This window comes from Phocoena phocoena, chromosome 20, assembly GCF_963924675.1.
Source record: "Phocoena phocoena chromosome 20, mPhoPho1.1, whole genome shotgun sequence".
Taxonomy (NCBI): Eukaryota; Metazoa; Chordata; class Mammalia; order Artiodactyla; family Phocoenidae; genus Phocoena; species Phocoena phocoena.
The window spans coordinates 7,979,677-8,007,485 of record NC_089238.1 but is presented as its reverse complement, the minus strand read 5'-3'; the positions used below and the strand labels follow the sequence as shown (position 1 = coordinate 8,007,485).

Here is a 27,809-nt window from a genome sequence, read left to right as displayed (position 1 = left end):
TAATCAGGGTAAGGATCTGATCCAGAGCAACAATGGGGCTACTAGGTTATAGATCTTGAAGAGAGAGACCGTGTCTTGCCCATCTGTATTAGTAACGGACTAACTGCTGTAATAAACAATTCCCAAATGTCAGTGGATTAACTCAACAGAGGTTCACGTTGAACTTGTCTAAACTTCAGCGTGGGTGTTTGGTGGGCCGCCTCTTTTGTTGTGATTCAGAGACACAGGATCCTTCCGTTTTGTGGCTCCACCATCCCCTAGGGCCTCAGCATTCTCGGCAGGGTCCTCTTTATCAGAGTTTCTCAGCGTTGGCACTGTTGACATTTGGGATGACTCTTTGCTCGGAACTCCTGTTTTGTGCATGGTAAGATGTTTAGCAATATCCCTGCCCTTTACCCAGTAGATATCAGTAGCACAGCTACCAGTTCCTCCCTCTACCTCTTGTAACAACCAAAACTGTCTCCAAACATTGTCTAATTGTCTCATATCCTCTGGGGGGGGGGTGTCATAATTGCCCCTTCTCCATTGGGAACCACTATTCTATACCCAGTTGGCAGACAGAGGAACAAAGGAGTATGGAGGGCTGCTTGGGACTTGTGTATTTTATGAGCCAGGAAATGATAACATCATTTTCACCCACATTCTATGAATCATAATTTAGTCCATGGCCCCACCTGACTAAAAGAGAGGCTGAAAAATGGATTCTAGCTATTAGCTCAGAAAGAAAAGGATGCTGGGTTTGGGTAGTACATGGAAGCTTTGCCTCACCATCTCTGTAACATGAGCTAACATACATGCACATACATGCAGGAAGACAGGCACGTACATACATGCACACATGTGCGTGCACACAACCTATCAGAGTATCTTACACATAGTACTCCATCATTATATCTTTGAGGGAGGGAGGGAGGAAGGAGGAAACGCGGCGAGGGGAAGGCAAGGAGGGAAGCTGTAATCCTGAACTAGCAGGTGAAAAGTCCAAGTCCTCCTTCTGGTTCTGCTCCAAAAAAAGGTATTAACTTTAAATCATTCCTTATCTTATATGGGTCTTCATTTCCTTCTCCACGAAATGAAGAATTTGGGCTAGAACCGCACGTCTTAAGACGTGTTTCGGGGACCATTAGTCTCTAGCACTATTGAGTAGTGGGGAAAAAAAAAAGAATATCTCAGTATACTCTATACCACTCCTGTTAATACAATCCTCAACTGCATATGGACCCTTCTGATGAATCCCTCATTAAAAAAACTTGTTTAACTCTATTTCACGTGGTGTTTCCCAAACTTATTTTATTGTCAGTTATTTCTCGAACATCTGCTATGAGTAAGTCACTATTCTAGGTTCTGAGGATACGTGGTGTAAAAGATCAAGCCCCTGTCCTCGTACAGAAGAATAGAAAGGTCAAGAGTTGTGTTTCCTAAACTTCTAAGTGTCACCCCCTCCGTCCTTGCCACATCGGCATGCCACCAGAAATATTCTGTACTCAACATTTTTCTTCGAATGTGCTCACTTCAATACATTTATTTTTTCAATTTATTTATTTTTGGCTGTGTTGGGTCTTCGTTGCTGTGTGAGGGCTTTCTCTAGTTGTGGTGAGCGGGGGCTACTCTGTAGTCGTGGTGCGCGGGCTTCTCATTGTCGTGGCTTCTCTTATTGCGGAGCGGGGGCTCTAGGTGCATGGGCTTCGGTAGTTGTGGCACGTGGACTCAGTAGTTGTGGCTCATAGGCTCTAGAGCGCAGGTTCAGTAGTTGTGGTGCAAGGGCTTAGTTGCTGGGCGGCATGTGGGATCTTCCCGGACCGGGGCACGAACCCGTGTCCCCTGCATCGGCAGGCAGACTCTCAAACACTGCACCACCAGGGAAGCCCCGACATTTTTTTTAAATGCTAGAAAAGAGGTCCCCAGGGAATTCCTTGGCGGTCCAGTGGTTAGGACTCTGCGTTTCCACTGCAGGGGACATGGGTTCAATCCCTGGTCGGGGAAGTAAGATCCCACAATCCGCCTGGTGCGGCCATAAAAAAAAGAATTAAAAAAAAAAAGTCCCCAAACATGCTTAAGACATATAAATGGGGGCAAAGTTCTGCCAAAAGTACATATACGGACACAGTCAGGGCCGAGAGATAGTTAATTCCATATCACTGTTTTGAACAAAGTAAAGAATGCAACCCCTGCTTTTTTTTTAAAATAAATTTATTTATTTATTTATCTTTGGCTGCATTGGGTTTTTTTTTTTTTTTTTTTTTTTTGCATTGGGTTTTTGTTGCAGTGCGCGGGGTTCTCATTGCGGTGGCTTCTCTTGTTGCAGAGCACGGGCTCTAGGTGTGCGGGTTTCAGTAGTTGTGGCACACGGGCTCGGTAGTTGTGGCTCGCGGGATCTAGAGCACAGGTTCAGTAGTTGTGGCGCAAGGGCTCAGTTGCTGCGCAGCATGTGGGATCTTCCCGGACCAGGGCTCGAACCAGTGTCCCCTGCGTTGGCAGGTGGATTCTTAACCACTGCGCCACCGGGGAAGCCCTGGTTCCACTTGTTTAAATTTAAATTAAAATTTTAGAAAAGGAGGCTATTAAACCAGGTGACCCATTCTCTACGTCTACTTAATGGACTTCAAAAGTGAGAGAAACTCAGAGGAAGGTGTCAAATGAACTCTTTATTTGGAGGACCTTTGAGTTACTAAAGTGTCCTGCTAGCAGGCAGAGGTAAGGAGGAATATATCTTTCCAGTTTCCCAGCACAGATCAGGGTCAGGAGGTGAGGGATGGAATCTAACAGAGGGAACCTCCCTGAGCGGCCCAGGGCAGAGCCACACAGAGGCAGGGGGCATCCAGGAATGGCTTTGCAGGACCGGCTGAGCCGAGGATTTGGAAGAACCCATCCTCTCTCTCTGCATGATGTCATTTCCAGGGGGATTAATTCCCTGGGGGATCAGCTTGCTCTAAACCTTGATAATCCAGATCTGTGATTTAATTCAGTGGCCTGAGTATCTGACACAAGGAGAAGGAAGTAGGAGGCTAGAGAGATAAAAACAGACTGTGCTTCCAAGAAATCAAGGAGAGGTGGGGGGGGGGCGGTAACCTCACTTGGATGCCTCTTTAATTAACCAGTCCCATGCCCAGTCTTATCAAGAACACTGTTTCTAGCCTCATGACTGACATGCCTCCTTCCACTGAGAGAAAGAAACTGAGGAGAGTTGAAGCAGGTGAAGCAAGAAGGGGGAATGGTAGACTCTGTGCTGAACTCTTTGAGTCTAACGGGAAAAGACGACGTTAACCCAGAGGAACTGCGGGAAGAGGCTCTGGCAGGTTATAGGGATTTAGGATGACGTGAAGTCCAAAGATGTCATTAGTCTTTGGAATCTGGGGAGCGGCAACTAGACTGTTCCGTTCACATTTCCACACGCAGACTCTTCCTTCTTAAACCAGTTCCAGAGATGTAACTCCTACCCCACCTAACCCCACCTAACCCCTACGATAGCCAAAGCTTTCGTTTCTAGTCTAACCTCAATCCATAGCGCTGCAATGCCAGTCTCCCACCCTCTCTCCATGAGGGCCCATGGGGATGTGGTCCTCCACTAGGGCTTGATCCGCGTTGACCAGGTGAAGAGTGACGTGGGATTCCAGAACCTCCTCAACGAGACAACATCTTCACAAACTCTGCAAAACCAAAATTTCTGGTGAGGCACCTCTTTGTTGGTTTTTTTTTTTTCTTCATTTGCTTTTTAAAATAATTTTTTTATTGGAGTATAGTTGATTTACAGTGTTGTGTTAGTTTCAGGTGTACAGCAAAGTGATTCAGTTATACATATAGATATATTCTTCCTTTTTCAGATTGTTTTCCCTTTAGATTACTACAGAACATTGAGTAGAGTTCCCTGTGCTACTGCAGTAGGTCCTTGTTGTTTATGTCTTTTATATATAGTAGTGTGTGTGTATGTTAATCCCAAGCTCCTAATTTATCCCTCCCCCCTCAGTGAGGTACCTATTTGTAAGAGTATCTGCCATTATTTTTTCCAGCCTTTACTATGTGTCAGGAAGCACTGGTGATCTTTGGGAAATTAATAACTTGACCCCTCTATGCCTTGATTTCTTCATCTACAAAATGGGAATCATAGGCTTGCTATTTACCTTCTATGATTTTTAAGATGGTTAAACAATAGAACGCTTAGAAGACACAGTCGGTGTTCAATAAATAGCCATTATGAGTCTCTGATTTCAACTTTTCAACCGATCTTGGAGGGGTAAGTACCATTTCACAGGTAAGCAAACTGAGGCTGGTGAGGTTAACCAACATGGCTGAGATCACATGGATGGTGAATGGAGAACCCTGGAATGAACCCATGACTTTGCTAGGACTCAATGTCAGGTGGACTTATTGGTCCCACCCAGGTCTCGAGGCCCCTCTGTCCTTCCCTTGCCTGTGATTGGCCTGAGGAACTATTGCCTCAAACCATTGTACCTCTCCCAGATTTTCATTGATTCCTACTCTGCACCTGAGCCTGGCTAGATCCAGCAGGCATCCAGCAAACATTTGCTATGTCGCAGCCATGCAACAAACGTCTACTAAGTTTCTGTGCTGGGAATTTCACAGCAGAGATGGGTTAGAGAAGCTCCCTCTGCCCCACAGAAATTCACAACCCAGGAGGCAAATGTAACTCAAGGTCTGCAGTCATAACTTCCTTTGGAGAAGAAGAGAAAAATCCCTGTAAGTCTTCACAGCTGGGACTACTACACCACATAAGGATGAAGGGAAGCATCTTAGCAGAGGTTGCACTGGCACAAACTCCTGAGAGATGGATAGGATTTGAAAATGCATTGATAACACGGGAAAAGTGTGGTAAGTGGAAGGAACATCAGGGAGAAAGGAACAGAAGTTGGAGAACACAGAGCAGTACCAAGTGTACACCAGAGCATAAAAATTCAGAGAGTGGTTGTAGAAGATAGAGGCTGGGTGGGTGGGTAACTGGGGCAGCATCATGGATGCACTTGAAGATCAGACTAAGAATTTGAACCAGAGAATGTCACGATGAGAACTTGACGTGCCCTATTGATGTCTCCCACAAAAATGATCCCCCCCTCCCATCCGCTCAAGACTCCAATATTTCTCATTTATCCAATCACTCAAAACACATGTGCTGAGCTCTCTGCTGGGAATTGGGGTATAATGATGAAAGATTTAGTCTGTGGCCTCAGAAGGAAACAGGCAATCAACGATTGGAAGCTATTGTGATGTCATGTGCCAGTATCACTGCAGAGGCAAGTGTGGGTGTTACGGGGGCACCGAGGGATCCCGAGCCTGGAAAGAAAGATGGGGCCCCAACCAGGGGCATAACTAAGACTTAGCCAGAGGAAAGAGGAAAGGGTTTTACAGACAGGACATGAGAAATGACAGCAAGGGGTCCTTAGTGCATGATTTCTTTTAGTTTTTCTCTAAAATTGGGAAGAAAGGTATCATCTTTACTCCTGTTTTGCAGATGTGAAAACTGACACTACAAGAGAGGAAGTGACTAGGATAAGGCCACCTAGTTAGTAAGAGGTGATCCTGAATTTGAAACCCATGAATCTGACCCCAGCATCCCAGCGGCTAACTAATCCACTCTCCCTCTGATGGGACATTATTTTCCTATGATAAAGGCATCCAGGGAACAAAGAAGGGATGGGAGAGGTGGAGTAGGAATGGGCTTCTGGACAGGGTGTTCCAAGGAGTGGCCAAGACAGAAACAAGGAGAGGTGAGAGGCACTGAGCTCTTGGAAATGACATGGGCAGAAAGGGATGAAACAAACACCTCCAAAATCTAACCCCCCTCCTCCAACCTCAAACTGGGGGAAGAGTGAGAAGGAATGGCTGACTTGCAAAAGAGTCACACTGGGGAGATGGAGGTGGCTGCCCCTACACAACATCACCTTCAAAGTCGACGGTGCCATCTCCGTTAATGTCGGCTTCCTGGACAACCTCGGAGATCTCCTGGGGAGTGAGCTTGTCCCCCAGGAGCCTCTGCATGGCCTGCTGCAGCTCCCCCAGGGTGATCTCCCCGTCTCCATTGGCATCAAACTGAATTGGAGCACAGGGGATAATATTAGCAACAATGACCACAATAATAATAATAATAGCACTGTTTATTAATCACTTTCTGTGAGTCAAGAACTCAGCTAAAGACAACCAACAAGGACCTACTGTATAGCACAGGGAACTATACTCAGTATGTTGTAATGACCTATAATGGAAGGGAATGAAAAAAAAAAGAATATATACATTTATATATTAAAACAAGAATATATACCTTTATATATATATATAACTGAATCACTTTACTGAATACCTGAAACTAACACGACATTGTAAATCATTGTAAATTTCACGGCTGTGGCCCTGGGTCCAATCCCGGTAGGGGAACTACAATCCCACAAGCCACGTGGTGTGGCCAAAACAAACAAACAAAACTCAGCTGAGAGCTTTTGCAGCAAGCTCCTTGAAGGCAGGTTCAAGGAGTCTGTTCCTTGCTCCATGCTTAGCCCTCTCTATGCTGCATACCTTTAACTAATCCACTAGAAAGTCTTAGAACATAAGTTCTATGTCCAAACGTATCTGGGAGCCAACTGCCCTTCTCCAGCTACATCGATGCTAACTAACCTGGTTCAAACCACGATCACCTTGTGCCTGATTATGGCGACAGCCTCCTACTTGGTCTTCCAGCTCCCACTGTGGTCCTACATAATCTGTCCTCCACACATTGGGACTTGGCGTTCGTGTTCATTTAAAACACCAATCAGATCTTGTCCCTCCCTGGCTTAAAGTCCTCTGGTGGCTTCCTATCCCACTCAGAAGAAAATCCTGACACCGCTCCGTGACACGCAAACTCCTATGGGATGGGGGTCCTGCCTTTAGCAACTCTTGTTTATTTCATGCTGCTCTCTCTGGCTCATGCCTCTCCAAGTACTCCAGGCTTCTTGCTCTTCCTCAGACATGCCTTCCTGCCTTTCAGTGTTTGTACCTGCTGCTTTCTAATCCTGGGGTGTGATTTCCCCTAGAGCAGTGCACTGCCCAAAGGAAATACAATGTGAACCTCATGGGTAATTTAAAATTTTCTAACAGCCTCCTACCGCCACATACACAAATTTTAAGGGAACAAGTGAAATTAATTTTTTATAATTGATTTTACTTAATCTAGCTAATATATCATTTAAAAAATTTTAAATATAGTCAATTTAAAAATTATTAATGAACTATGTTACATTCTCTTTTTTTTTCTGGGATCAAACCATTTTATTTACCCAACGTCCTTCTTCTGGCTGGGATCTCTCCAGCTTCACAGTCACTGAAAAGCTGTTATATTCCTTTTATGCATACTGGATTTCATAAGACTTAGTTTAATACCATGCTAAGGACTTACTTAGTATGTCCTTAGCATGGTTAGTTAACACACCTACCCTCCAAAGATACTTAAACTAAGCTACTAAATCTTAATCCAGCGTGTATTTTATACTCATAGCACGTCTCAATTCAGACACTAAATGTTATCAGAAATACTTGATCTGCATGTAGGTTTCATGAAGTATATAGTTGAAAAGGTAGATCTGCATACCCAAGTTGTTCCAAATGAAAGTTTTCCGATAATTGCATTGAGTATTCATTTTTAGATTCAAATGGATTGAAATTATACTCAATTGAATACAAATGGAAATTAATTTAATTGAAACGAATCAAAATTAAATACAATTACGTGTATACAATGGAATATTACTCAGCCATAAAAACGAATGAAATAATGCCATTTGCAGCAACATGGATGGATCTAGAGATTATCATACTAAGTGAAGTAAGTCAGAAAGAGAAAGACAAATATCATATGATATCACTTATATGTGGAATCTAAAATACGACACAAATGAACATATCTATGAAACAAAAACAGACTCGAAGACACAGAGAACAGACTTGTGGTTGCCAAGGGGGAGGGGGTGGGGGAGGGAAGGATTGGGAGTTTGGGATTAGCAGGTGCAAACTGTTATATAAAGGATGGATAAACATGGTCCTCCTGTATAACACGGGGAACAATATTCAATATTCTGTGATAAACCATAATGGAAAAGAATAGGAAAAGGAATGTCTATATATGTATAACTGAATCATTGTGCTGTACAGCAGAAATTAACACAACATTGTAAATCAACTATACTTCAATAAAATTTTTAAAAATTAAGTACAATTAAAAATTCAGTCACACAAGCCACATTTCAGGCCAGCGGCTACCACTGTGGACAGAGCATTTTCATGATCACAGGAAGTTCTATTGGACGATGCAGCTCTAGATCTTTACATGAAGCTGAGACAGAAAACCACACAGCTAGTAGGCAGAGATCCTCCTGGGATTTGGACCCATGTTTGCCTGACTCCAGGGTGTCCCCTTCCCAACACTATACTCTTCTTTATTTTTGCCTCACATAGTTGAAAGCTCTCTGAGAGAGAAGGGCATTTTATCAAGGAATCTAAGTGAATTTCAGCAAGCCCCTTACCCTCCCTGGATCTCATCTTTTTAAAGCATCCCTACAACAAGTACTTTCAACCAGACGATGTCTTGCAGCTTCTTTCTGGGATCTCAAATTCTTGGATTCCCTCTTCCTATCACAGGCATGAGGATTAGACGTTCTAGCATGTGTTTCGTAGATTGCAGGATCTTGGATAAGGTACGCAATTTCCATGAGCCTCAGTTTCCTCATATGTAGTATTGGGATACATGACTACTTACTCCTAGTGTTACTTGTGAGGACAAAATTAGATGAAATAGGTAGAGGACCTTGTCCATTGCAGGTGCTTGAAATATGTTATTTTCCTTCCCTATAAATCCCACCATAGTTAGAAAAAATAACTGGTTTTGGTGGGTTCTGTCCATGGTTAATGGCTAATCATAGACCTCTTGGGTCTCCCTCAACCACCTCCAACATTATGAAACTTACTTCCTTGAAAGCATCTCGCATCTCCTGGACACCAATCATCCCAGCTGTTTCTGCAAGCAATTTGGGGGCCATCAGCTCCACAAAATCGTCAAAATCTACACGGCCACCCACTGAGGACAGAAGAGGCAGGTCTAGTGAGATTCCATATGCCCCCAACCCTCCATTACCTCACTTTGCCCTTCAACTCTGTTCAAGAAATAGATCTGCTCCAATCTCTCTGCCTTCTAAGAGCTTCCTTTCTTAGCCAACTCATGCCCTCCTGTCCCTCTCATCTAAACAGGAGTGGATGGGGTGCCGTATGGTGGAAGTAACTAACTGTTGGTGCGACCTTGAGAAAATCTCTTAACTGGTTCAGATCTAGGTTCCCTCCTCTGCAGATCTGGAGAAGGGAGAATATGAATTAAATGAGCACTAAATCCCTTCCCGATATGAATACTATCACCTCCTTGAATCTAGCATTGTTTACTCAGTAACATGCCCAGAAGCAAACCCCGTAGCAATTTTATCCCAGCTTCGGTGACAAAACCAGCTTGTCTCCATCTAAAAACCCATCTTTTTTGTAACATTATTCACCAACATTAGGCTCCAACTCCAAGTTTGTTTCCAGCATCAACTACAGCTCCAACGTTGCCCTCCACTGACGAATCTTAGTGATGATAGTAATAACTTACATTTAATAAGCATTTACTAGAAGCTAAGCCTTTACCTGTGTTAACATCTTTATCCCTTCCTTTCTACAATCCCACAAGGTAAGGAGTGATATCATCTTCACTGAGTGGATGGGGAAACTGAGACTCAAGAGTGGGGGCTAACTCCACTTCTTATATGACTACAATTAGTAAATAACAGAACTGGGACTTGAACTCAAATCTATCCCTAAAAGTCACGCTTTTAACCACTTCAAATGTTGCCTCCCTAAGTAGAGTCTGAACTGTTTCCTTCCAGACTTCTGGCCCCTCTTTCCTCCTCCCTATCTCCAACTCTACTCTCAACCTCCATATATCCTTCCCAAGTCCACCCTTAGCCCTCCCCTAAGCCCAGTCATTCCTCCCACCACCTGGCCTCACAGTTCATGCGGATTTGCTGGCCCAGTTCAATCAGTTCCATCTCCGTGGGCATGTAACCCATTGTCCTCATGAGATTCCCCAAATCCTTACAAGAGATGAACCCATCTCGGTCCTTGTCAAACTCAAGAAATGCTTCCCGGAGCTCTGAAAGTTAAGAGAGAAGAACTTTGGGGAAGTTGAAACAGTCACTGGGGAAGAGTAGCATCGCTTGAAACTACCAGTGAGGCACTGACTAAAGACTCCTCAAAAAAGAATACATTATAAAATTTTTTAAAAGGAGTGATATGTGAAATGTGTTAGCAAAAAGAATAGTTCCTGGGCTTCCCTGGTGGCGCAGTGGTTGAGAGTCTGCCTGCCGATGCAGGGAACGCGGGTTCGTGCCCCGGTCCGGGAGGATCCCACATGCCGCGGAGCGGCTGGGCCCGTGAGCCATGGCCACTGAGCCTGCGCGTCCGGAGCCTGTGCTCTGCAACGGGAGAGGCCACAACAGTGAGAGGCCCGCGTACCGCAAAAAAAAAAAAAAAGAATAGTTCCTGAGACCACTAAACGACAGCACTGAAGTCCTTCACATTTTTGGGTGAAGTTATGGGAAACTTTGAAACTACCAAGAGAAAAAAACAAGTTTGGACTCATCCTAAAACTCAGGCATCATTTGTGGATCTCTGAGACACTTGGGCATGGGGATGGTTTCTAAACACTTGGGGAAGTACTTAAACTGCCACAAAATCACAGTTGAGTGGGAAGAGAGTGTGATGTAAAATTTTCATGTCAAGGGGTTTATATTGAAATGCACAAAGGAACAGAGAGCAGGTAAGTGGGTGGATGGCAAAGTGGGGGCATTTAGGGGAGAGAGCTTTACCTTCAATCTCATCTGGTCCCAGTGGTCTTTCCTAGAAAGGAATGCAGGGGGCAGGGGATTTGGAGAGAGGATCAGGGATCCACATTCACTTCTTGAAACACATCTCATCCTCATCCTTTCCTGTTTCTCTTCCCTTCTTGCTCCCATCTACCCCTCTCACCTTCTTTCTCCCAGCTCCTGACTCCCATTCCATGGCTATGTTTTCCTCCTGTTTTTCCTCACCCCTTCTCATTTCCTCTCTCCCATCCTTGAATCTTGGTCTCTCTCCTCCTGCCTTTCCCAAGTAGACATCCATCCTGCTGTGCTGAAATGGGTCCTGGAGGCCATGGAATCCAATCCCCTTCTTCTCCAGATGAAGAAAGCCAGACTTAGAATCACAGCTCACATATTTAGTTTGCTGACTGTGCCAGGCTTCCACAATCATTTCATTTAAACTTCTTTGAGGTAGAGCCAAATATCATTCCCATCTTATTTAAGAGGGAGTCGAGGGACAGAGAGGTTAAGGAACCTGCCTGAGGTCACACAGCTCGTAAGTGGCAGATCCCCTCCGAAAGCGGGGAGACGTTAAATCATTCCTTTGAGGTCATGCAGAAATTCAGGTGTGTTGGGAGCTGGGATTTGAATGCAGGTCTACTGGCTGCCAGGTCAGAATTCTTTCTACTATACCCCACTGGCTGTTTTTCCACCTGCCTCCATGGTTAGAATCCCTTGGCTGTGGGAGCTGTGTTCAGTGGCACGCAGACAGGATGATCACTGCCAGCATGACCAATTCCTAAAACCTTTCATGTTGCCACCACCCACTCCTGGACATAACTGAAGGGTCAGGCTTGGGTACATGGCACATCACCTGGAAAATTCCATCAACCCCTGGCCTCTGTCACCCCCTTTTCTCCCTTTATCCTTGGAGATTTCCCCCCAGCTTCTCTTTCTTACTATCCCCTTCTCCCCAAATCTCTCTTAATCTTTCTCTCTCTCTCATGATCTTAAAAACTAACAATTAAAATCATGCCCGTTGGGGCTTCCCTGGTGGCGCAGTGGTTGAGACTCCGCCTGCCGATGCAGGGGACACGGCTTCGTGCCCCGGTCGGGGAAGATCCCACATGCCGCGGAGCGGCTGGGCCCGTGAGCCGTGGCCGCTGAGCCTGCGCGTTCGGAGCCTGTGCTCCGCAACGGGAGAGGCCACAACAGTGAGAGCCCCGCGTACCACAAAAAAAAAAAAAAAAAAAAAAAAATCGTGCCCGTTGGAATCCAACAGACATGACTCTGCCACTTACTAATTGTATAAGCTTAAAGCAAGGGACTTCATGACTCAGAGCTTTAGTATCCAGTCTGTAAAATAGGGATGAAAGTATTATGAACCTCATGAGTCATTCTGAGGATTAAGTGACATCAGGAATGCAAAGCCCTTTGCACAAGTCTGAGCTCACAGCGATGACTTAATAAGTGGCATCTGGGTTTCCCTGGTGTCGCAGTGGTTGAGAATCTGCCTGCCAATGCAGGGGACACGGGTTCGAGCCCTGGTCTGGGAGGATCCCACATGCCGCGGAGCAACTAGCTCCGTGAGCCACAACTACTGAGCCTGCGCGTCTGGAGCCTGTGCTCCGCAACAAGAGAGGCCGCCATAGTGAGAGGCCCGCGCACCGCGATGAAGAGTGGCCCCCGCTTGCCGCAAGTAGAGAAAGCCCTCGCACAGCGCACAGAAACGAAGACCCAACACAGCCAAAAATAAATTAATTAATTAAAACTCCTACCCCCAACATCTTCTTTTAAAAAAAAAAAAAAAGAGTGGCATCTATTGTTATCAGCACCTCCAGCACCATCACCACCTTCATCACTATGGGTGTCAAAGAAAAGAATGATAGTGATCATCAACAATGACATCATCCTAGTTCCCCTTTCCTTTTTCTTTTTCTTCTGCTTCATCTTCCACCTTTTGGTCCTGACTTCTGATTTCACACTCACCCATCTTACTGACCCACGTGTCCCCATGATGCTCCCTGGAATTCTTCTACCTTCTCAGTTCATGCTCTCCCCACCTGCTCCCCTATTGTCCCTTCTCTTCCCCGCATCCCAGCTCCCTTTGCCCTGCCCACCATCCTCCCTCATTGTCCCCAGACTCACCCGCTGTTTCTCAGCGATGCCTTTTCTTAAGAAGATGCAGGCGGGGCCCGTGGGAAACTGCATGGAGGGGGCAGGGCAGAGCTCACCAGGCGCCAATCTCAAGACAGCTCCCCCACTTCCTGTCCCCCGTGGCGGCTCAGCCTCCTTTCCTTCTCTACCACTCCTTTGCCAACTCTTCCTGCCTCTCTTGGCCTCTCCCTCGGTCACCCTGGCTCCCTTAGAGCTGTGTGACAGCTGGGTCAGAAATCTCTACTCGGGTTGGGGAGGGATCCCAGTTGTTCCTGCCTCCCCATCTGGCTTGAGAATGGAGGCGGAGCCAGTGTCAGGCTCTGACCTTTTATCCCCAGAATAGAACTGGAAGGATAGTTTTGAAAATGAGGATTAGAGCAGAGGGCATCGATTCACACAATGTTTCAACACGCACGTTGAGTGATCAGTCTAAGCCTGGCCTCTGCTGGCCTTTGTGTGTGTGAAGATGGAGAGGACATCTGGCCTCCAGGAGCTCTAGGGTAAGCCAGGAATGTGTGTAAACGAGCAGAATGCAAAAACTGCGTGACGACCTGACTTCAGGGATAGACATGCACAGTGGCTCAGAGGGGGATGTTTGCCCTTCCTCTAGCTCCTCTCTTCCCTTCCTTTCTTCCTGCATAGTTCAGGGGGGAGGGGCAAGGTAGCCATCCATGCTGGTGGGGGTGGTCAGAGCCCAAGGAGGCGATAAGGGTGCCTGCATGGAATGGGGAGGGGACTGGGGGCCATCTGTGTGGGGAACGAGACCTTAAATAGGAGAGTGGAGCAAGGGGGAGTCGCCACAATTCTTTCCACTATACCCCCTCAGGCAGGGGGGTGGGGGGGTGGAGGGAGGTGGTGTGCAGCCCCGCCCAGAGCGTCAGGGCCTCCTCCGAGGAACCCACGGAAGAGCAGCCTGGTGTGGAATCCTGGAGCATGAGCTGGGTGATGAGGATTTCTACACGCAAGTCTCACATCACCTAGGGGAAGGGTTTGCACCATGAGCAGAGTGAAGGCAGCACGCTGTAGGGTGTTGAAGCCAGATCGTGGCGAGAAAGGCATCCCCACAGGGGTGGGATGGCAACGGAGAAGGGAGATGGGTTACATGTGGAATTGTATTGAGGCTAATGGGAATCAAGTTGCTCGCTGTTGGAAAAGGGAGTTCCAGTTACAGTATAGAAAGGGGAAAAGGTAGAATGAGCTCTGTGGTGTTGGATTGGAATGGGAGCGGGGATTGGTATATACTCATGGATTTCAACTTACAGAGAGGGATATACAAAGAAACACAGACGTCAGTGTGTGTGTAGGGACACGGGAACATATATTCTCTAGCTAAGGGGACCCAGAAGCAGTGACACCGTAGCATTAATGAACACCTCTACCATCCAGATGCTGACTTCTAAATACTATTCTCCACTAAATACGAACCAAGTCTCCCAGAAGCAATGGCTGATTTCATGTCTGGAGCGGGACAAGTGTTAATATTAGAAGGTGAGCCTAAAATTTACATCTTGTTGTGTCATAAAGCAAGAATGTGCTCAAAGAGTTATGACGGCATGTCAAAAGAACACAGACGTCAGCTTGAAGAAGTTCCACTGGCCATTTGAAAATTAAAACAAATTATATAGGATAAATAGGAAACCAGGAGTCCATACAAATATAGATAAGTGGAAAGTTTGATATTTACATAGCTCAAAGTACCTCCTCACAAAATACTAATCTCAAAGGAGAGTCCCTTTATAGTGGGGAAACTTGGCGGACACTTTCTTTTCCTTTCTTTTTTTTTTAAATATTTATTTATTTATTTGGCTGTGCCGGGTCCCAGTTGCGGCACTCGGGATCCTCGCTGCCGCGTGCAGGATCTTCGTTGAGGGCGTGTGGGATCCAGTTCCCTGACCAGGGATCGAACCGGAGCCCCCTGCATTGGGAGTGTGGAGTCTTAACCACTGGACCACCAGGGAAGTCCCTGGCAGACACTTTTTTTTTTTTTAACATCTTTATTGGCGTATAATTGCTTTACAATGGTGTGTTCGATTCTACTTTATAACAAAGTGAATCAATTATACATATACATATGTTCCCATATCTACACTTTCTTAAATGATTAAAATGAACGTCATCAGTAACATAACCAAGATGACACATTCCAATTCATACGCAATTATGAATTTTTGCTCTTGCAAACCTCCCTGGCTCCCCTCCTGCAGACTCTTCCCAGAGCCCAGCTCCAAGAATCATCTCCCCTTGATTGAGTCCAACAATTTTTAGGAGGAACAGGACTTCACCAGGGGGAGTATGGTCTCCGCTGCTCCCCTCAGCTCCAGGCTCATCTCTTCAGGGTCTGCGAAATCCTGCCATCGGCATGATCTTTTCACCCCTAGACCGTACTGTGTCGCTTCTCTGACTGCAGGATAAGGTCACACCCTCCCAGGGGCACACAGGTCGGGCTTGCCACGAGGCACTTTATTTAGTTGGGGGCTGAGTGTAGGGTCTCTTGCAGACTGCCCAGACCAAACCCTGGCCCCCCATTCCCTAGATGGTAGACCTGGGGAAAGTAACTTACATCCCTGTGCCTGTGTCCTCATCTGCTTAATGGGGACAATAAAAGCACCTACCTAATGGGGTTGTCATGAAGGTCATTGATGAGTGAGGACATCCCTGCCCAGCCCTGGCAGAGGGACATGGCAGCCCTGGCTGGTTGAGTGTGTTCACAGGGGCCCCACAGGCAGGGGCATGGGGAGGAAGGGCATGTCCCTGGCCCCTCTTTCTTCAGGAAGACCCCGGTCCATGCCTAAGGGAACCGTGGGGATCCATGCAGAGCCGGACTGTCACTCACTGGAATCCCCAGACACAGAGTACTTAACACCTAATCAAACATTTTGCCTTAAATGTTTTATTTGAACTTGATAAATATGGATGCACATTAATTGCCAATCCTTTAAGGAAGAGATCTTTCAACTATGAGAAACAAACCCCATTTTTACAGTGGTGTGATCACAACAGGATTTTGCTATTTTTTTCTCCCACCTCCACCCCACCCCCAGGACAAGAAGCTCAGTTAGGTTAAGGGTTGTCAGGGCGGCTTTCTCTTGTGACTCTCCTGGTTCGTTCCTCATGACCACAAGGTGGCAGCCCCAGCACCAACCGTCACACCCACAGTCAGGGCAGGAAGAAAGGAAAGGGCTGCCACAACCAGGTCTCCTTTTTGATCAGGAAAAGTAGCACTGACTGTACTCCGGGCACTGTGCTATGGGCTGGGGGATGTAAGGATGGGGAAAACAGATAGGTCCACTGCCTGCCCTCACAGGTCCGGTCTGGAAAGCTGTGCTGAGGATTCAGAGGCCAGGCGTGGTCACTAGTTAGCGGGTGGCAGAGCTGGGAGTCTCACACACAAGTCACCGCACTTAACAGTCTCCCAACAGGATGGGGACCGTCCTGGAAAGGTGTGGGGCCTGAAGCCAGACTGCTGAGTCAGAAGCCTGGTGTGGTCCTCCCAGCAGCAGCCCTGGGCAAGCTACTTCCCCTCTCTGTGCTTCCTCATCTGTGAAACAGGCTCTCGACGTGCCTACCTGGTAGGCTTGCTGGGAGGTTAAAGGAATTAATATAGAGAGTTTGGACGGCCACTGTCCAGCAAAACAGCCATTCGGCACATGTGGCTATTTAAACGGAAATTAAACATTGAGTCCTCAGTCGTACTGACCCCATTTCACAGCCACACGTGGCTGGTGACTGTCACACCGCCCAGCGCAGACGTGGCACATTTCCATCACTGCAGAGTTCTACTGCAAGGCCCCAGTTCCGACAGTTGTAACACACTGTTACACGCTATCAAAGGGTGAGCTGTTATGGCTGTACCCCCAGAGCCCAGCACGGACACAGAGCAGGTGTTCAACAATTATTTATTGAAAAGAATGACAGAACCCCAGACCCCAGCTGAAACCATCCCCTCCCACACACACACCTGACTATCAAAACCCGCACCCGGCAACACCAGATTGCTGAGAACCTGAGGCGACGCCCCTGGGCCCCCTCCGCCCCCAGCCCCCGGGGAGAGCAGGGGGCCTAGTAGAAATCTTCCAGGTCGGAGTCTGGCTCTGCGCCTTGCTGGTTCTGAATCTGACTTTGCTTCCGGTACAGACAGGCCACCTGAAGCGAGAGGGTGGGTGGTGGGAGGGTCAGAAGCCCTGGGGCTGCCCCACCCCATGCCAAGCCAGGCCAGAGCCCACCTTCTCCAAAAAGCAGGCCTGGCCGGGCAAGCCCACCCCTGGGCCAACCACCCACCCTCAACCGCGGGCCTCACCTGGGCACTGGTGGTGGCCTCCTCCGGCTTCTTGTCCTCACGGACGCAGATGAACCGAGGGAAGCGGAGGGAGATTCCCTTCTCGCTATCCACCTGTGGAGGTGAGGCGCGGGGTGGGTGGAGTGGTGACGGGGACCAAGCAACAGTCCAGCCCGCTCCCCAGGCAGCAATTCCCCATCCAAAGTCTCCTCCCCACTCCTGCACCTCTGGCCTGTTTCCTGATCCATACAATGGGGCTAAGCGATGGGTCGTTGTAAAAATTAAATCCGGTCATTTAGCGCTTGGGGCCGCTCCCCCGAGCAGGAGCGTGTAAGAAACACAGGCAGCTGTGGCTGTGCTTTATGCTGTTGTTATTATTATTAGGGCCAAGAGGGGTGGATTCTAGAACCAGACTGTGAGGTTCAAATCCCAGCTCCCGACTCTCGAGAGCCTCGTGACCCTGGGCCACTTACGCTCCCTGGGGCTCTATTTTCCCATCTGTGAAATGGGATGGTCAGTGTCTTGGTGAGGATGAGTGTGAACAAGTGACATGCCTGCTTCACCTAAATGCTCGATAAATGCTGTTCCCATCTCTTTATTACCAGGGGCCCCCGACTCCCCGAGACGGTGCAGGAGTGAGAAATTTCAAGAAGGAAACTAGATAAAAAGTATGAGCGTTGCCTTTACATGGAAGTCAGCTGCTACGCAGAAAAGCACATGCTAGCTTTTGAAGGATCAGAAAAAATCCCAAAGGGAGTATGCACTTTAAGATTTCCTGTTCCTCGGTCAACTATATTTTAATTAAAAACAAAAAACCTCCAAATTGATGTTTCTAAGAATCCATAAAGAGAAAACAATATAATTTGCATTTTAACAATGTTATTAAGATTTGGGATCTCTGTGGATTTTAGGGTTGAACACCTTGGTTGACAATACGCTGAATTTTTGTGCTAATAAAAGACATATCTGCAACAGTAAAAAAAAAAAAAAAAAAAAAAAAAAAAAAAAAATTCCTGATCTTCGGAAGGAGGATGCTAAGAGCTCTCCTAGTGATGGTGGGGGAGTGTTTCCCCGGGGACACTGATCCTCTAGCAGATGCGGAGGACAGAACCACCATGAGAGAAATTAGCCAAGGAATGTTAAAACTTGGTAGCGTGCAAACTGACTACAGCTGAGAAAGAAACGCAGTAGTGGACCTAAATGCTCAGCCCCCAGCCCCCGGGGAGAGCAGGGGGCCTAGTAGAAATCTTCCTAAATTTTTACTGAAAAGAACTGTTTTCAAAAATTACTTAAGAGCAGAATGTGAGATTATGATATTTAAGAAAGAGATTAAAAAAAATGATACCGATGAACTTATATACAAAACAGAAATAGACCCACAGACACAGAAAACAAACTTATGGTTTACCAAAGGGGGAAGGGGGGGTGAGGGATAAATTAGGAATTTGGGATTAACGGATATACACTACTATATATAAAGTAGATAAACAATAAGAACGTACTATATAGCACAGAGAACTACTCAATATTTTGTAGTAACAAAGGGAAAAAAATCTGAAAAAGAATATATATATATATAAAACTGAATTACTTTGCTGTACACCCTGAAACTAACACAACATGGTAAATCAACTATACTCCAATAAGAATATAAAATTAAAAAAATAAAAATAAAAAAATTTTTTAAATCAAAGAAAGCAATTTCACGGTTTTCTTTCTACTCCTGGGGAATTTCTTTTTTTTAATTTTTTAATAAGACTTTGACCTCATTATCTGAAACCCAAATACAACGCAAGCTCCAGTCTTCCTAAGCATCACCCAGGAAGCTCAGACATGGGCTCCAAGATCCCCTCCCCCCGTTTCCCCACCCTCCCAGCTGGTTCCTTCGGAGGGTCTATTCCAGGGTCCCCCAGTTACTCACCAGGCCCCGGGCAGCCGGGTAGATGGGGGAGAGGGAGAGGTCTGCACACTTCACCTCCCACACGGCGCTGGGGTCCAGCCAGTGGTCAGGGGCCACGGCGCCGTCGGCCCGGACATAGGAGCGTGGGGTGGGCAGCACCAGGGCCTGCAGCCAGTGGCGGGAATAAGGGAGAGAGGGTCTTGGATCTCAAAGTCAAGGCTGAGGGGAGGGTTGCAGGGGTGGGACTGGAGAGTGAGGAAAGAGGGAGGAAGACGGGGGAAGGGGATAGATACAGATGCCCCTCCAAGTAAAAAGCTGGTGGTAGGTGGAGCTGGGGGGTGATGGGGGAAACGGGAGAAAGGAAGAAACGACAGAGACCCTGGGAGCTGAGACAAGAAATTAAAGGCAGAGAGAGTCAGAGAGAGGAACCGAGACCCAGAGACGGGGAGTCAGAGACCTAGAGGGGAGGGGGGAACAAGAATGGGACAGACAGGACCAGAGACACCAACACACAGGAAAGCCAGAGCACGCCCCAAATGCCTGGGACCAGGACAGCAAACACCGCGATGACCAGGGGCTCCACTGGCATCCTAAGGGCGAACTCGGGGAACGAGCAACACGCCCTCCCTGAGCCTGTCTCGGCGCGGCCGAGGCACTGAGCCCGGAGGCTCTGGCCGGTAGCTGGCAGGGCTGGGACGGGAACTTGGACGTGCTGCACTACTCGGAAGCCAGCTCCGCAGTGCCGGGCCCGTGCCCCGAGCCTCCCGGAGGGCGAGAGCCCCAGGCACACACGGGGGTGGGGGCGGGGGGGGCTCACCTGGAGGGTCTGGTGATGCCCCTCTAGCTCCTCGTCGCTGAAGCCCGTTCCGAGCTGCGAGGAGGACAGGGGAGTCAGAGGCGCCACGTGCTCCCAGCACCCGGCCCCGAGGCTGAGTCACACCCACTCCCTTCCCGCTTCTGCGGCCCCCCAGCTCCCGGCACCTTGCATATGGCCTGCAGTTCCTCGCTCTCCTCGTCGTAGGCGGCCAGCAGGAAGCCCCCGTACCGGCCGGCCCGCTTTCCCCGGCCCAGGTAGGCGCCGATCACCACGAGGTCCAGGGTGTCGCCCACGCCGTCCAGGTAGTCCTTCTTCAGCTGGGAGGAGGGAAGGTGGGGGGTGAGGGTGGGACGCTCGGGTGTGGCTCCCACCGCTGGAGCTTAAGCAGAGGCACGAGGAGGGGCTGGGTGAGAAGACCCATGACAGTCACCGGGAGGAGACTGGACGTGGAACAGGTTTCTGGGCTGCAAGGGTTGATGAGAAAGAGGGGACTCAAATGCGAAGAGGAGGCAGGATCGAGGGGACAGGTCAGGTGGGGAGACCTCAGGGGTCACCCCGGAACCCCCCTCTGTTCGATATGGAGGCACATTCCACTCCTTCACACAGAGAACATTTACCCATTCATTCCAAAAACATTAATTAAGTGCCAACTGTGTGCCAGGCAGGAGCTCAGCCGTGGGGGTACAACAGCGAGTATTTCTTGAGACTGGCAAGGTTTGTGCCTGCACAGCCGCTTACAGCTTAGTGGGGGCGGGACAGACCATAAACAGCTAAAAAACACACAGGGAGGGATTTCCCTGGTGGTCCAGGGTAAGACTCCACGCTCCCAATGCAGGGGGCCCAGGTTCGATTCCCGGTCAGGGAACTAGATCCCGCAGGCAGGCCGCACCGAAGTCCGCATGCCGCAACGAAGATCCCCTGTGCCGCAACTAAGACCCGAGCAGCCAAAATAAGTAAGTAAATATTTAAAAAAACAAACAAACAAAAAAACACACACAGGGAAACCCTGTCCACAGGATCCGCCAGCTCAGTGTCCGACTATCTCCCGCTTGGTCTCCTGGCCCCCTCCTCACTGCTGCCTCCCTGCTCAAGCTCCCATCACCTCTTACCGGACAGCTGCCTTCCGCCTGCCTGCTCCCACTTCTGCCCAGCACCCCCGCACCCGTCCACCACCCACGGAGCGGCCGGAGGACTTGTGCCAAACGACAATCAGACCAGGTGACTTCCCCCTTAAAACCTCCGCTGGCTTCCTGAAACCCTTGGAGGAAAACCCAGTTTTCTTTTACCACCCACTGCTGGGTGATCTGGGACCCACTCTCTGCCCTGACCTCACCTCACGCCTCGATGGTCCTCGACCCCTGCACACACCAAGCTTGTTCCTACCCCAGGGCCTCTGCACTTGCTGCCCGCGCCCAACCCCCACCTACATGCTCCACCTCTGATCTTCACGTGACCGACCACTTCCTGTCATCCATGTCTCAACCCAGACACTGCCTCTGGAAAGGCTTTTCCCAATCACCCAAAGTACTGCAGACCCTCCCTGGCCCCAAGTGGACTTGCTTTCTTCGTAGCACTCATCACTCCCCGACTTTATCCCGTTTGCATCCTGGCTGACTTCCTGGCGGAAGGCAAGCTCAGAGGGAACAGAAAGCTCCTTGGGCTCCCTCACCCCCACATCTGGGGTGCCCAGCCGGGCAGTTCTCCACCAGTCCTTGGTGAATTTGCTCGTGGCGACTCACTAGGGGAGCAGAGCCGAGGCTGGCTGCAGTGGGAGGCGGGAGGGACTGAGCAAAGGGCTCTGGGGCTCAAATGGGGTGGCTGTGGGGACTGGGCATGGACCACCCAGCAGAGGCAGGCTTCCGGTCCCCAGCTCAGCAAGAAAGGGGGGCGGGGGCAGGCGGCACCTTGAGCCAGTTGTGCGACCTCTTGGCGATCTCGTAGGTGGCGTCCACATCCAGGGTCTTCACCATCAGCCCCTCGCAGGAGTCTGGGGGACACATGAGAGCCCTGTGAAGCCCCGGCTCACAGCGTCACAACAGACGCAGGCAGGGTTCTGGTCCAGTCGTCCAGGGTGGGGCTGGGATGGGTGCAGATCTTGGGGGGTGGGCGGAGGGGGCGCAGACCTTGGCGGATGCCCTCACCTTTCACCGACTGCTCCAAGAACTCGGCGATCTGGTCCGTGTCCTTGGTGTCTAGAGAGGTGGCAAAGACAAACTCGCCCTCCGTCTCCACGAAGTTCTGCCGGAGCAGCTGCCGGCGTCGGGAAAGGGGCTCACGTACCAGGGACTGTGGGGCAGGATGAGAGAGATGGGGCACCATCATGGAAATAAAGAGAAGGAACCCCGACCCCGGGAGAAGCAGGAAGCGGACGGGTCACATGTCATCACGCGGCTTATGGAAATGAATGTGAAGAGGGGCATTGGTTTATATTTTTGCCAATTCTCTAATGTCTGGCTTAACAGAGGCTGGATTCTCACGTCTGCTTCTGCATTCGGACAGCTACAAAATGTCGTTCAGGTTGCAGGACAGGAAGAAAATCCTCCTCGCACAGATGTTGGGAAAGGGAGGGCCTTACAGTCCACACTTTGAGAACCACTGCCCGAGTGTGGCCTCCGGGCTCAGTGATGAAACTCTAACCGCTGGCTCCCAAGCTCTCCCCCCTCACCTCAAGTCATGCCCCAGCTGACCTGGACACGAGGCCAGAACTCACCTCTCCATTGAGGTAGATGAGGTCGAAGGCGTACAGACACACCTGCACCTGGATCTCTGCCGCGTCCACCTCCTGGGTCAGGGCAGGATGGAGACCAGGAGCGGGGGAAGGTGAGACGGGGCCCAGTTGGGTCCCTTCCCATTATGCCCGAGGCAGACACCCGTCACCTGCCATCCCCCCCTTCTCCCCAGCCAACAGGCCGCACACCTGTGAGGGCATCAATGCTGCCAGCCACACGCACTGAATTGTCATGGCTCTTGGCTAATCCCAACCACCTCCACTGCTAGGTATTTGCTCTCCCAGCCTCCCTCGCAGCTAATGGGGGTGACATGACACAACTCTGGCCAATGAGAGTAAAGAAGATTGCTGGGGTGCAGGTTGTGGGGGCTCCTAGAACAGATCTTTCATAATAAAACAGATGTTGGAAAAGAGGCCTTCCCTCCTTCCAACTTGGCATGCTGGGATAAGAATGTGATGGCTGGAGCTGTGGCAGCCACCCTGCAAAAGGCTGAGAGAACTATAACCCAACTGATAGCTCTATCTCTCTGGGATTGCACAGGACTGGGTGGAAGATGAGGGCAGGCGGTGGAGGGGCGGGCAGAGGCCACCTTGCGTTTGCGGGTGGTGAGCACTTGGAATGGCTGGATCTGCTTCTTTTCCCGGTCCCAAGCCACAGCTTCCGCGTCCAGGATGAAGGATGTGACTGATGGGAGTTTAATCTGAAAGGTGAAGAGGGGACCCAGGACTGGTTAGAAGTGGCGGATGAGGCCGAAAGACAGACGCAGAGAAACAAGTATCTTTTTCCTTCTGAAGCTCTGAAGATCCACTGACAAACTGACGTCAACCTTAAAGAGACACATGTGAACACAGACCCCTTCTCTTGTTCCCCACCGAGAGGGGGAAAAAAACTATGTTTTCTGAGGACTTACTATTTGGTCCCACAAGCTGGAAACCAAGGAGCCTTTGTCATCTTCCTCTTCCTCCCACTTCACACTCAATTACCCCGTGAACTTGTCCGTTTCCGCTCTGAAACTGCTAAGCTGTCCACCTGTCACCACCTTGCTGAGCCCAGTCCAGCCTAAACCACAGCATCCTACTGGTCTCCCCGCTCCTGCACTGACCCCGTCCAATCCACTCTCCTCACAGCAGCCAAGCTGCTCTTGGCAAACCCCAAATCTGATCACTTCTCATCCCTGCTAAAAACCATCCCACAGCTCCCCAAAGCCGTAGGACCTCTCCTTGGTCAGCCCGTGGCCCTTCCTCGCCTCACCTGTCCCCCTCAGACTCACGCTCTGTACCCCAATGCACTAGCCTTTCTGTTTCTTGAATGGGCTGTGCCCCTCCAACCACCGGGCCTTTGCACATGCTGTTTACTCTAGAATCTGCACGACTCCAGGGGCACCATTCCCACTGTACCCTGGGCTGTGCTTGGTGATGGCCTTGCTTTCCTGACACCAAGTCTAAGTCTTATTCTTTTAAAGGCTCCAATGAATGCTGGACCTTTTCTTAAGCGCCCGATCTCTGAGTATACTCATAGAGGCAGCAGCGGGACTCTGATGAAGATGTGCCTGCCCCGCCGTCTCTGTTAAAGCCCCAGCCTCCAGCACAGGGCTCAGCACAGGGCAGTCGCCCAACAAATACTTGTTGAATGAATGAGCGAAAGAAGCCAGATACAAAAGACCCTGTACTATCACCACGTATCTGGAGCTCTAGCAGAGGCAAAAACGAACCTGTCCCAACGAAAAAGCAGATCAGTAGCTGTTGCCTCAGGAGATGGCTGATGGGGGTGGGGACAGGGGCCTACTTGGCATGGGGCATGGGGAAACATTCTGGAGTGACGAAAACACGGAAACGTTTTACATGCCGATTACGTGGGTGTATGAACTTGTCAAAACTCTTCAAACTCTATCAGAACCTTTTACAAAGCTACACCTTAAGCTGGTTTAAAACATCAGTGCTTGGCATGTACCAGGAACTCCTTTAATGCCTGTGCCGTATACTGTTACTTCTGTCCTGCTGCTTTAGGAAAGAGCAAGTTTCCTTATTAATTAGGGAAGGCAGGAGAATGGCTCTCTGACTCCTAAAAAAGCCCCCAAACCGCCCCTTGAGGGCAGAGACGTCCCCGGCTCCAGGGCCTTTGAGACCCAGCCCTAGTTAGGCTGTGGGGCCAGTCTGCAGGCCGCCTTCACCCTCACCCCAAACCCTCTCTCCCTGTCAGAGAGCAGGATTCTGGCTTCCCCAGCCTCTGCTGTACCAGAGTGGCCATGGCAACCAGTGCTGGACAAGGACCCCCATGCTGGAGTCAGCCGGGGGTGGTAGGAGGTACCCAGAAAAGCACTAACTTTGTGGGAAGGGATAGAAGCTGGAACCCCTTTCCTGACTGTCTGGAAGCGTGGTGGCTACCTGGAGACCACAGGGGACAGGCACTGGGATGAAATGGAACCAGCCAAGGACAGTAGAGGACAGAGGACCAAGCTGGGTTTGGGAGGACCCTGGTGCTCAGCTGAGCCAGCCTAGGGCCACGCGCCTTCAGATTTGAGAAGAAAATAACATCTGCAGTTGTTCCATTACTTGCAGCCCAACACACTCCAATCTCCTTCCCATCAACCCCTGCTGTGCCGAGCTGGCCTGGCTGGGCCTCAGTTCCCTGCACCCGTAAGTGCAGCCCCGGCCCCCACGTGAGTGAGAGGCAGCGGCAGGTGCCCACCTTGTGGATGCGGCTGATGATATCGGGGTACCTTCCGGTATTGTCCTCCTGATTCCTGCTGAAGATCTTCACCTCCCCGCCTTCCAAAACGTGGATCTGCCACAGTGGGGGAGCGGAGAGGGACTCAGGGCCGGGTCTGCCCCCAGGGGCCCCTCCTTTCTCTTCTTCACCCCACTTTCACTGGCAGACGGTTCCAGCAGCTCTGGAGGAGGTACTGGTGCAGAGACCTGAGTGAATCCTCTCCTTGGTTCAAACAGCACGTCCCAGCCCTGTGTGTGCAAGTCCCCGCCACCCCTGCTGCATCTCCAATCCCTGCCCTCCTCCCCCTGCAAGCACAGGCACCAGACTCTGGCGCATGTGTTGGTCTGTCTGGATGCTGTTAGGCCGCAAACATCATTCTGGGTTTTATGATTTTCATTTATTCATTTTACTACGTCTGGGCCACAGTCCTTGTTGAGTAGTGCCACATATGTGCCACCTAACACGTATATTATCCCAAGAAATAGCAGTGTGTGTGTATGACGTAATACATGACTTTAAATATATGTATGTATTTTTAAAATCACTGTCACTATGGTAACTCAGTTTGTTCATTTTCTTCTCAGCACGGTATTTCAGAGATCCATCTGCGTTGTTAAGCGTCTACTGAACCCACCGTGTGTAGCCTCCTCAAGGCACCACAGGGTGGCGCCCACCAAGCTCACTTATCCATCCCCAGGTGAGGATCAGGGCGGAGCCGGCCCCAACTCCCCCCAGGACAGAAGAGCCACAAGGAGCATCCTTACAGCCCAGACCAAGGACATCTCCGGCCCTGGGAGGCACCCGTTACATGAATACACCCACCAGCAGGGCACGAGTGCAGCCAACGCTGCTTGAGCTCCCACTGCCGTGGGTCAGGACTGTGACGATATCATCAAAACTGATTCTCAGAGAAGCCAGTCAGGTGGCTATGAGCGCGGATTGCCCGGAGATGGGAACTATAGCCCCGAGAGACGCACACGACCAGATGGCCTGGGAACTCAGGTCTGAGGGACCCCACGGCCCTGCTCGACGGCATGCCCCTTTCTGCAGAAGGGATGTGTCCACCCCCTTACCTGTGCCCTCTGTCCATCGTATTTGTACTCGCAGGTGAAAGCTGCCTCCTCAAAGCGCCTCAGGACCTCGCTGACGCCCCGGGTTGGGTGGGCCAACATTGGTTTCAGGGGGACCCCTGGGGGGGTTGCGATGAGAGTGAGGTCAGGTAGACGGGGTGGGGGGCACATTAGGGTGCCAACCTCAGGATGACGAAGTGACGAGACAGAGGGAACCTGGGTGGCTGAGCCCTGGAGTGCCGCGCAGCCCCTCCCTGGCCTCCTGCCTCCCTCTGGACTCTTACGTACAAGAAAACAAGAGTCTGTCTGCCTGCCTGCCTCGCCTTTTGGGGTATCTCTGGTGTAGCAGCTCTAACACAGAAGTGGGAACTCCGAGCAGAAAAAGAACGGCTTTTGGCACAGGGGACAGGACTGACTTTGGAGGAGAGGGTCCTGCGGCTTCTGAGACGGGTGTGCTCTGGGCAGCGGGCCCTCCCATGGCCGCCCTGGAGGGCAGAAGCCAAGGCCAGGTGGAGGGAGCGGAGCCGGAAGGCGGCCAGCCCAGCGCCTGGGGCCCAGGGTGAGGCTATAGACCGACTCCAGGGGGGCCCGTGGGGCCGGTACCTGGGCTCAGCCTGCAGTGCTCTGGGAGCCGCTCCACACCATGCTCCAGCAACACGGGGACAATCCGGTCCAGGTCGGGCACCTCGCTGGGGTGGGGGGCGAGAACAAGGTGGGGCATGTGTTTCTAGAACTCTGCTCTCTGGCTCCAAGATCCACCTCTGCCTGCCACCTGGCCCCAGGGCCTACTCCTGCCTATCCCCGACTCCCCTTGTCGCCCTGTTTCTGTCGCAGTCCTCCCTCAGTGTCACTATATATCACTCTGACTCTGTCTCCCTCGAGCCGGGCCCACCATTGCTCCCCAGTCTGTCATCATGAGATGAGCGATTCTCTACTGGGGCTACATGTCACAGCCACTCAAGGATGTGTTCAAAAAAGTGTTTCTTCAAGGCCAGCCTCCACTTGCAAAGATTCCAGCCTCCACTTGCAAAGATTCTGATTTAACTAGCCTGGGCAGGCCTGAGAGCGACAGTCTGTAGGTGCCCACGCAGGGGCAGAGTTAAGGCTGCCACCCTGGCCCCAGAGGCTCTGCAGGGCTTGTCTGTCTTGTGTACCCAGCACCCAAGGGGCCTGGCCCAGAGCAGGTGCCCCGTGGGCATTTGTGTAACGGCTCGTTTGCCCTCCTGCCGCTGACACTCCATCTGGGCTGTCACCGTCCCGCTGTGGCCAGCCCTGGGTCGGTAGCTAGCCAGGTCCCTCCATGTGGC

At 50.2% G+C, this 27,809-nt stretch overlaps 2 protein-coding genes across 4 annotated transcripts in view; both read right to left on the bottom strand.

Annotated features, from left to right (window-relative positions):
- Positions 1-3,621: 3,621 nt before the first annotated feature.
- Positions 3,622-13,055, bottom strand: CABP5 (calcium binding protein 5). Its single transcript, XM_065898984.1, has 6 exons — positions 12,993-13,055; positions 10,872-10,902; positions 10,013-10,156; positions 8,946-9,055; positions 5,895-6,042; positions 3,622-3,647 (listed from the first exon to the last, which is right to left on the bottom strand). The coding sequence occupies exons 1-6, from the start codon at positions 13,053-13,055 to the stop codon at positions 3,622-3,624; spliced, it is 522 nt and encodes a 173-aa protein (XP_065755056.1).
- A 4,005-nt stretch (positions 13,056-17,060) lies between these two features.
- LIG1 (DNA ligase 1) overlaps positions 17,061-27,809 on the bottom strand; it is a 31,787-nt gene continuing 21,038 nt past the window's right edge. For all 3 annotated transcript variants that reach the window (XM_065898531.1, XM_065898533.1, XM_065898532.1), the window contains 12 exons: positions 27,106-27,191; positions 26,506-26,621; positions 25,412-25,507; positions 23,313-23,423; positions 22,705-22,776; positions 22,136-22,280; positions 21,899-21,981; positions 20,159-20,311; positions 19,995-20,048; positions 19,199-19,342; positions 17,299-17,391; positions 17,061-17,144 (listed from right to left, as the gene is read on the bottom strand). In XM_065898531.1, coding sequence (XP_065754603.1) covers positions 17,061-17,144; positions 17,299-17,391; positions 19,199-19,342; positions 19,995-20,048; positions 20,159-20,311; positions 21,899-21,981; positions 22,136-22,280; positions 22,705-22,776; positions 23,313-23,423; positions 25,412-25,507; positions 26,506-26,621; positions 27,106-27,191 — 1,237 coding nt within the window. The remainder of the gene's footprint in view (positions 17,145-17,298; positions 17,392-19,198; positions 19,343-19,994; positions 20,049-20,158; positions 20,312-21,898; positions 21,982-22,135; positions 22,281-22,704; positions 22,777-23,312; positions 23,424-25,411; positions 25,508-26,505; positions 26,622-27,105; positions 27,192-27,809) is intronic.